The following is a 9799-nucleotide window of genomic DNA, read 5'->3' on the forward strand; positions in this document are numbered from 1 at the left end:
TGATGATAAGAGTCAAATATTTTATTTTCCTGAAGACATTTTTTTCCAAACAATGAAACATTCCATCACATCTCAAACAAGATTCCAACCAAAGAGAAATCACCCACTAAGTAAACTAAACTTCTCCCAAAACCAGAAACAAAAAAAGTGATAGTCTGATGTTAAAAAAAACATTAATTAACCCTTGAGCTGGGATTTTATGAACTACGTTTGGAGTTTTCTTCTATGTGAATCCCGACTCAAATGATTTCTACTTTCCTGGATCTGAATCAAAGGCTCAGCAGAACCAAAACGCCCTCGTGTCAGGTATGCAAACATTACAGGAATACAAAACGGATAAATATCTAGTAGTTTTATATTGATGTGAAATAAACCAGGTAATGCTTTAGTCATTTTGAGATGGTTACTGAAAGAACATATTAAGAATGGTTAATTTATATTACACCACTCCCCCATTTTGACCTGCTTAAACCTACAGTTCCCAGAATGCACTTCTGCAGCTCTGAGTTTTATCTGTCCTCACACCCCCCATTAAAACCCATCACAAATGGTTTCTCTGTTCAGTTTTTAGTCGCGCAGGAGAAAATGTTTAAAAACTTTAGAAAGCAGTGGCAACATCAGTTTATGTTTATCAGTTGAGCCACTTTCAACCAAAATAATTGGTGTTGTATAAAACTTTTACTCATATTTTCTCCAATCTCTCCTGGGACTTTATGAGACATCAAACCTCCACTTACCAAGTAGGGTCCAGAATCAGTAAACTGTTAGAACACAGCGATAATTCCCGTCTGGTGTCACTGCCATCCCAATCTGATCTCTGTACATCCACACAACATGCTTGTGATGCTGCATGTGTCAGGGCGAGGCAAAGGGAACTGCAGTCGGACTTTACCAGGAAAAGTCAAATGAAGCTCATTAAAAAAAAAAAACCCACAATAATTAATTTTAAGCCTTTGGCTTCACTGACAAACAAGGTGAGTATTTTTTTTTACTTTTTTTGTCAAAGTGCAGCAGCAGAGGATGAGCTGGAAAACACTAACAGTCTCAGATCTCCATCTCAGAGGATATGATCAGCAGAGCAGCAGGAGGTTTGATGAAGAGAGGGCACTGATAAGAAAAACTCCTATTATCATCTTTTTTTTTCTTCAAGTCTACATACTTTAACATTATTTAACCGTAGAAATATATAAATATTAAAAAAATGTCATTTCATGTTAGAGCTCTGCCCCATTCAGGACTTAAGGAACTTTGTGTAGAAAAGCTGAAGAGGACTGGGATATTTGGCTGTTTAGAAGCTGTCTGTCTCTGAGTGAGTTGGGTTAGCTGTGTGGCAAGCAGGTGAAAGAGCATTTATTAGCCTGGAACTGTGTAACAGTCATTATCAACGCTGACCTGATGAGATGCTTCCCTTCTTACTATTCATCAGAGCCAGAGCAGGCTAGGTCAGAGGAAGCGCATCTTCAGAGTGAACCCACACCGCTACAGGACCCGGGGGCAGGGAGGGGTGATGACTGAGGGCAGGCTGGGGGACCATCATGATGTGGGCATGTTCTGGTTCTGGTATATGGATGCTTTGTCTTTCAAGAGGGCCAGACACAGATGACAGCTCCAACTTCCTGAGAGTGAGAAGAGAAATTCAAGAAAAATCAGAGTGAAAAGGATTTTAGCTCATTTTATATTTGTATTTATGTTTGTTGTTTTTAATCAATATTTTGTTTTAAATTATATTTCTTTACAGTGCTTCCTCCAATGGATCCTCTCTGAGTTGGCTGCTGTTAAGTCAGATTTCTTAAATTGACTACATTCTGGAACTTCTTTTTTTATTTTTTTTTGCTCCAGTGACCAGCAAGTGACACATAAAGATCTATTTTGGGGACTGATTGTATGATGATGATGATTAATGCATATGTATATTTTTGTATTTATGAAGTACTGCATAAATTTGTCATTTTTAGACAAAAAATAACCCAGACAATTAGAAAACTCATGGAAAAAGGTCCAGCTGTTTTATGAAACTCTGCACAAATCTTGAGTTACTTTAAAAAGAAAAAAAACTAAACTTTTTTCCATATCAGAATTTTATTAGCTGTTGGCAGGTTGCAAAATAGAATATGTTTTTTTCTGTAAGTGTTAATAAACTTTCAGATGTTTTGGGTGACTCATTTCAATTGGAAACAACTAAGTGTAAAAAGTAAAATTTTAACAGTTGTCACACAACTGGGTGTGCAAAATGTGTTCTCTGCATTTGACCCAAACCCTGACACCACCAACGCATCGCCCTAAATGAAGGTCCAGCAGAGAGGGAGTGGGTCTCTCTTTGGTATGACCTAACCCTGAATTTAAACTATTGACTGTATATGAGAACTGGAGTGAGTAACCCCTCCCCCTTGGCATTCCAAACAGGAAGTAACCACCTGTTCCAATAAGCCGAAACCCCATAAACTTCTATAGGGAAATAAACAGTGATTATTAAGTCATTCTCTGTAACCATTCTTGCTCGTATACTTTTAACATGTTCTTGCAAATTCTATTTTTTTTTCACGTTTTTTTTCTGTAGCTCAAGTTATTAAAGTTATAAACTGGTCAATCAGTTGCCTGAATAAAATTATGTGGTCTTACGTTGAACGTTCAAAACGTTTGACAGATTCTCCTGAGCTCGCTTTCAAGTGGTAGGGGTGTGGCGTTCCAACAAGCTCTCCTGATTGGCCAGAGTGGTTGCCATAGAAATGACGGCTCAGACGAACTGCTTACCGATGTCGTCTGGTTCCAACATGGCGGTCTTCATATCACGAATAAATGGCGACTGAATTGGCTTAATTTGATTGGAGCCAGAAGTAAATCATTTCCTATGCGTGATGTCACACTCACTCTGTCCAGTTCTCATATGCAGTCAATGATTTGAACTCACAGCTTCCCAGTCCCATGGCAGACACTTTCACTAGGCCACACACTGGGTTTCATTTAAGAAAATATGCCGTCTTTTTTATCTTTGACTCGTAAAATCGACAAATAAATGAAAGTCTTTCAGCGTTGCAGACTCACCCTCTGGAGGCTCGGACATGGGGGGGTTCAGACAGTACATGTGATAGCCTCTGTCGCAGTCGTCACAGAACAGGAGCTGATCCTGGACAACCACAGATAGAAAAACAGATGAGCCCCTCCACCTTATTCACTCCAAGCTTTTAGGTTTTTTTGACAAATGTTTCAATTCTGTAAAGACATTTGTGTCCCTAAAGTTACAAAGAGACACATTTGGAACATTTTTTTTATTTAACTTTCTATTGAAATGACCCTAAACTCAAACTACGGAGAAAAAAAAAGGTTTGATAAACTAAGAAAAAAAAAGCTTAATATTACAGAAGCTAAAAACTCCTGCAGAGAAACTCACGTCATTCTCTGAAGTGCCGCACATGTTGCAGCATTTGCACTCTATACACTGCCAGCGATACGTCTTCACGGCGGCCATCATCACCGGAGTAAACTGCAGGCAGGACGGGTGGCCTACATCAAAGAAAATATGGACACCTATTCAACCTTCTGCACAGAAAACATTTTAACTATTTATGTTATAACTGTAAATAAGATCAGCCCACCTGAGCGTCCACAGTCGGAGCAGGACACCAGCTCCTCTGACTGTCCCGTCTTGTGATTGGTTTTGGAGTCTCCCAGACAGAAATCGCAGTAGTTATTGGGCAGCGCCAGACCGTCCGGACCTTTCTTGGGAGCTGGTTGGAAACATTCGAATCCCGTCAGCTGGTTTAAAAACTCCTCAAGCGTCAGAAAGCAGCGCTGCTGGCGCCTTACTCTTTGGCTCATTGGGCGGCGGCAGGGCGGGTTCGCTCATGTCCAGGTCGTCCTTCTCCTCGCCTTCCTCCTCGGCCAGGTGGGAGTGAGCGTAATGGTAGCTGAGGCCTGGACGGTTCTTGTAACGCTTCCCACACACTGCAGAAGAAATGGAGATGAATTGGGATGAGCAGGAAAACCAACAAACACTGAAAGGATGGATTTGTAACCATGGAAACCACAAGTTTTCTTTAGTTCATAATTAAAAGATGTCTAAGATAAAACAGAAAAAATGTAAAAAACTGCTCTAAGGCAGCATTTTAAACGAAAAACAAACTTTGAAAGACATTTTATCAATCAGAAACACTTTTTTTGTCTTAATTCAAACATAAATGAGACGGTTGGAGAAGGATTCTGAAGAACAAACATCTCTCTGTGAGGCTGCTGTTGTGGGGGTGTGAGGTTTGTCATGAGATAGTGCTCAGCGATGTCACTTCCTCTTTCACTTCCACAAAAGCTCAGCTCCTCATTTCCTCTAACTAACTGTGTTGCGCCATCTTTCCTGTAGAAGGAGGCTAAAGCAGCAGAAGTACAGACAGATAGCAGACATGCGGCAAACTCAGAGAACATGCAGCGCGGGAAAATGATGACGAGGGACAAAAACATTTTGAATGCGATCACACATCGAGACATGAGGGAAAAGTGAGGAACGCCAAAAGGGGACTTTCAGTCTTTTCTGAAACAGGGAAGTCTCTTACAGAAAACGGGATTTGGTTATAACTAAACAAAAAGTTTTAGGAGAAATAAAACGTAGAAGCTTTGACTGAACAGAGCAAAGGGCATCAACGTTAAACGGGGAGAGGTGGACAAGCAGGCTAGAGAGAAAAATAGAAATATACCTCTTTCAGAAGGTTTGGAAATGTGCTTCTGTTTGAGAGTGTCTGGAAGATAGAAGGGACAGAAGAGAGCACAGACACCAGCTGAAAGCGAAACCGATTCACATAGAAGAAAAACACACGAATGGAATCAGCAGGAAGGAGTGGAAGAGATGGCCACACCCACCCACGGAGGAGGTCAATTAAAACGTGTGACATCAGAATTAGTTTTATAAAACTGAAAACTTTAGAGGAAGGGATGAGAGTGTAACAGAAAATGCTTTTTGGTAAAATGGAACCGCTCAGATTGAGATGACGGAGGGTTTGGCGTGACTCACTGTCGCAGGCGTACGGCTTGTCCCGGTCCTCCAGCGCCGCCGTGTCCAGCTTCTTCCGGCTGCTTCCGACCCCGCGGCCCTGCGGACACACCTGGCATCAGCCGGGAAACACCAGCAGCAGCAGCTGAGGCTGAGCAGATTCCTACCTTTCCTTTCCCTTTGCCCCTTCTCTTAGGCGTGTCTTCTTCATAGTCTTCATCATCCAGGTCATCCAGGAAGTCGTCTGGCTCGAGGATTCTCTGGTAAATTAGATTAGTCAAAATGATTATTACTTTATGACATTTTTCTAAGAGAAAACTTCAGATAAAAACAAAAAAGTTAGGGGAAAAACCTTTCTAATGCGAGACGCCGGGTTCAGGCTGCCCGTGTAATCGCTCTGGTTTGAATCCTCCTCCGATCCGCGGAGATCTGCAGCAGTTCGTTTTTCCAGGGAATCCCCCTTTAGCAGCGCCTCCAGGCTGCTGCCGTCTGACGACAGCAAAGCGTCCTTCTTCAGCCCTAAATCCAGCTCTGAGAGGCAAAAAGGTTTAAAAAATATATCCTGGTTACTTAAAATGTTTTTTTTTAAATTGATCATTCCTGCAACTTCAAACTTTGACAGGATGAACGGAGCAACACTGAAGCACCTGACTTTACAGGAGGGAAGATCAGCCGAGGATCCTCCGGAGGATGATGAGATCTGCGTTTCTTCCTCCACCTCCTGGCTGGATACGTGTAGAGTTGTCCTGGTGCCACGCCTGCACAGAACATCCTGATGTAACTCACAAATCCAATTCATTAAGTTCATTTCTGTACAAAATGATAAAAGAAAGATCAAACCAGACAGAACTTCTTTGGATTTCTCATGTCTTTTAAGTGTTGTTTTGGCCCGCAGCAGTCCTGGACTACAAGGACCTTACTGTTTTTGCAATTCTCCTTTGTTAATGTGTGTTGAAGTGAAAACTTCACCACCAGCACAAACTCAAAAACTCAACAAAATTTCCATGGATACCTAGTTCTTAGTAAAATCGGTGACATTAGTGTGTAACACCCAGTTAAAGTAAGTCAAAAGGGAGGGGGCAGCGATGGCAGGAGCAGGATGGAACGGTTACTTGATGTTCAGCACAGGTGTGCTCTCTGATACGCCTCACCTGGTCCTCTATGCCTCTTCTCCATCCAGATGTAGCAGTTGCTCTGAGCCACGCCGGTCTGAGAGTCCAGGAACGGCATGCGGACGCTCCTCTCCGCGCACAGCCGGGCATTGTAGTTGTGACACTGCTCCAGGGCGTCTCTGTAGTACTGCTCTCCCAAACTGACAGAAGCACAGAGGCAGGCAGGTCTTTGAGTGTACCTCCACATTACCACAGGAAGCAGCTAAAGCAGGAGGCTCTTTTGTTGAAAGATCAAAAACTACACATCAATAGAAGGAATACATGTAGTGTGAGAGCTAATAATTACTTCAAAATTTTCAGTAGAGTTAGGAATGTATAAGCTACAGACTTCCAACAGACATCTCAGTCTTCAAAGGCTTCAGTTCAAAGAAGGAAGCAAAGAATGAAAACAAACGGTCTTATCACAGAGCGCCCCAGAGCTTTTCGTTTAAGACGCATCAATTCCGATTATGGAAAAAACAAAGGAGATTTATGAACAGATTATAAATAAAATAAGAAATTGTGTATACTTGAATAGTATTTTTCTACTTTTATTTAACGTTTAGGAGCAAATCGGACCACTAAGAGGAATGAGGGGTTCAGCGTCTTGCCCAAAGACACTGACAAATGGGCAGGCAAAGTGGGAACTGAACCTGAGACCTTTCAAACGAAGATTGACCACTCTACCTCAGTCATTACGATTTTTTTCGGGTCATCATTTTGATATCAATAAGCCCTAATAAAATATTATATTCAGTTTGGAACTGTCTCTATTTGAATGAAGAGGATTGATATCTTACTGCTCCTCTAAACTTAAAACTTATTTAACCGTTAATCCTCTCAGAGCCAAATTTACTTAAAAAATACAATTCCCAGAGTCACGTCCATTTATATTTGCTGCCATTGAAAATCCTCAAATGTCCTCTGTAGACACCAAAATGATTTGATTTAGTATCATGCAGTAGTTGGGAGGTTTAGAAATGTCCTCAACAGACGACAAATGAGAATTTCTGGTTTTCAGGAGGATAAAATACATTCTACAACTCTGGTCTTGAAAGGGTTAACACATGCATCTCCATGCAGCTGTTGCACCATCATGTTCTGTTCCTGTTCTATGTACAGAGCTGAAAATGCTCAAGTATTTTTAGCCAATTCTTCAGAAATACAACTTTATGTGCATCCATAAAGCTGATCAAACTACAAAAAATGGTTTGTTTATCATTTGCAAGAAATGTGATGAACCACAAATATTAGTTTTGCATATTAGAAAAATAGTATTTTCTATATTTATGCAAAGAAAATACAATATAGTTACTTAAAATACTTGATATCTCTTTGATAAAATAGTGGTTAAGAATAATGTATTAATAACATGTGTTTATAATTATTGTTAATAATAATATTTATCAATTTATGAATTCATATTTAAATCTTAACTAAATTAATTTTTCTTTGAAATATTTTTTTCTTGTTTTTGTTTTTCAACGTTATTTTTTGAAGTCCCCCCCAAGAATATGTCCTTATTTAATTTAACTTGACGAATCACAAATGTGTATTTTTTTATTTTTATTTTTACTATCTGCAGGGGGATTCAAATATAACAAAATCTGGATTTACTCTAAAACTTGTATAAACTTTTCGTTTAAAGTGTTGTGTTTAAACCCCCGTGTCCGTGTCTCTGGAGGTGACATGCCGTCACCGGGCTTCACTCACAGCGGAAACGGAGGCGCGTTCGGGGCAGACATGTCACTTCCATTTAACCACCGGCCTGAACCCAGGCGAAGGTTATCAGAGCGGCTTTTTATAAAGCCAGCGAGTCCTGTTAGAGGGCAGCTTTTCATTCATTTCAGAGTAAAAGTCAAAGCCGACAGTGACATGACTGTTTAGCAAACAAGCTAGCCCGCGAGCTCCTCTGGACTCCATCGTTAGCATAGCAGGTTAGCTAAAAAGCCCACAACAACTAACCTCGGTCATAATAATTCTCTTTCCAGCGATGTTACTCGCGGTGTTCAACCTTACCAGTGACATGTTATAGAAAGGTCAGCTGCGTGTTGGTAACTTACACTTCCATTCCAGGATGTGAACAGACACGGCGCTCCAACTCTGCCGCCTACCCGAACCGAGTCAGTCAAACAGGTTGCTAAGCTAACTAGCTTACAATGTGGCCGAACCGCCGTATGGACACAATTCAGCGTGTCACCTGCGCAGGTGAAACGTGTTGACAGAAGTCCGGCACTTACAGTTTGACAACATTCTCAACAACAGCTGCCATCTTGCTTCAATACGCTGGTAAAGTGGCTGCCGGGTAATGTGTACCCGAGTCTGGACTTGTAGGCGGTGAGGTCAAGGTTGAACACAGGCTCCTCCTACTGGCTATATCAGTAACTACACATGGATATTTTTGTGAGGCAACAACTTAGCACAATTTTGAGCAAATTATTGATTTGTTGTGACAAATCTTTTTATTTTCTTTTTTCTTTAAGAAGTGACTTATTTTGAAATGATAAAATTGATCTGGTTAACTTAACCCACACCAACAGCTTATTCTATCTTTGATTCTTACTAGGTTTTCACTGGATTAAACGTTTCAGGTCTGTAGGAACAAGTCATATTAGAAACGTAACTTAAAAAAAAAACTCACCTTTTTATCTCTGCAATGAGATCCAAAGATGACTCGCCTATTTTAAAAGCAAAGGAAGTAACAAGCCCACATTATGACTCTGCCTCCATCAAAAAAGGACATTCTCTTAATTAAATAATGAGTGTAGAATCCTCCATATTGTCGATATACTTTGACCAGACTCTGGGTTTATTGTTTGATATGACATTCCTTCACATGTTAAACACATGTTCAGAGCATGTGTTGTTGACACCAGCTCAAATGGGCCTGACGGTGAAGGGCAGCTCTGTGAGGCTGGTGAAGGGATGCGTGCAGTCTGCTCTGGAATGTGGGGATACTAAAAGCTCAAATCAAGAGTTTAAAGGTTACATCAGCATTGAGCAAATTTTTTCCTGGGTGCAATATGCTTTGTTTTTCACTCCGCATGTGCATTTTCCTTACAAATGTGGCGATAAACACAAATCTTCAACTCATAAATGTTCTCCTTGAATACGTTTATGGGAAATTATGAAAAATTAAAACTAGTTTTTTTGTTTTTATGAACATTTGAGCATGTCTTATATATATACAAAAAAAACATTCACGCCTGTTGGACCTTATAAGGTTTCATAATCAGACAATGAAATGTTGAGAACAAAATAGGGCAACTTGATTCCCAATCCACAGACCATATTTCATGTTTAAAACCAGTTAAGTTACACTGTATTCTCATGTTATACATTTAGATATTAATATAACCCATTTATAAATAGTTTATCCTTATTTTGAATGATACATTCTGCCTGCTGACTTTTGGTGCCCACGTTAAAGACAAGTGAGCTCAGAGAAGCTTTTGTGTTTTAAATGGGCGGGGGCCTAAAGGAAAATGGTTTTAATGTCAGATTTTCCCCCTTTTGTGGTAATCTGAATACTTACCTCCAGCTAAGTGACATAGAAGCCCAAACATTTCCTCCAAACCAGGGAAATTATGAGTCAGAGCAGCTCATAACACACCTGCTGAAGGCTAGAAGTGACAAAAAGACATTTTTTGTAGAATATTATTGGAGTGAAACT

At 40.4% G+C, this 9799-nt stretch overlaps 1 protein-coding gene across 3 annotated transcripts; it reads right to left on the reverse strand.

Moving 5' to 3' along the window:
* On the reverse strand, positions 1-8595 carry dpf2 (D4, zinc and double PHD fingers family 2). Of its 3 annotated transcripts, none has more exons than XM_024263896.2 (12): positions 8367-8595; positions 6127-6287; positions 5623-5733; positions 5328-5506; positions 5143-5235; positions 4997-5075; positions 4683-4724; positions 3805-3942; positions 3594-3725; positions 3389-3501; positions 3043-3124; positions 1-1616 (listed from the first exon to the last, which is right to left on the reverse strand). In XM_024263896.2, the coding sequence occupies exons 1-12, from the start codon at positions 8396-8398 to the stop codon at positions 1534-1536; spliced, it is 1245 nt and encodes a 414-aa protein (XP_024119664.1). In that variant the 5' UTR covers positions 8399-8595; the 3' UTR covers positions 1-1533. The 3 variants fall into 3 exon arrangements, with proteins under 3 accessions (XP_024119664.1, XP_024119672.1, XP_024119682.1); XM_024263904.2 differs by having other exon boundaries at positions 8190-8487; XM_024263914.2 differs by lacking the exon at positions 4683-4724 and having other exon boundaries at positions 8367-8506.
* Between the last annotated feature and the right edge of the window lie 1204 nt (positions 8596-9799).

This window comes from Oryzias melastigma, linkage group LG14 (genome assembly GCF_002922805.2).
Source record: "Oryzias melastigma strain HK-1 linkage group LG14, ASM292280v2, whole genome shotgun sequence".
NCBI classification, from domain to species: domain Eukaryota; kingdom Metazoa; phylum Chordata; class Actinopteri; order Beloniformes; family Adrianichthyidae; genus Oryzias; species Oryzias melastigma.

Coding starts and splice junctions, on each gene's coding strand:
- dpf2 (XM_024263896.2), bottom strand. CDS start 8,398: ATGGCAGCTGTTGTTGAGAATGTTGTCAAACT. Junction 6,288..8,366: donor GTTGAGAATGTTGTCAAACT/GTAAGTGCCGGA, acceptor TGCTTCTGTCAG/TTTGGGAGAGCAGTACTACA. Junction 1,617..3,042: donor CATGTCCGAGCCTCCAGAGG/GTGAGTCTGCAA, acceptor TCTCACTCTCAG/GAAGTTGGAGCTGTCATCTG.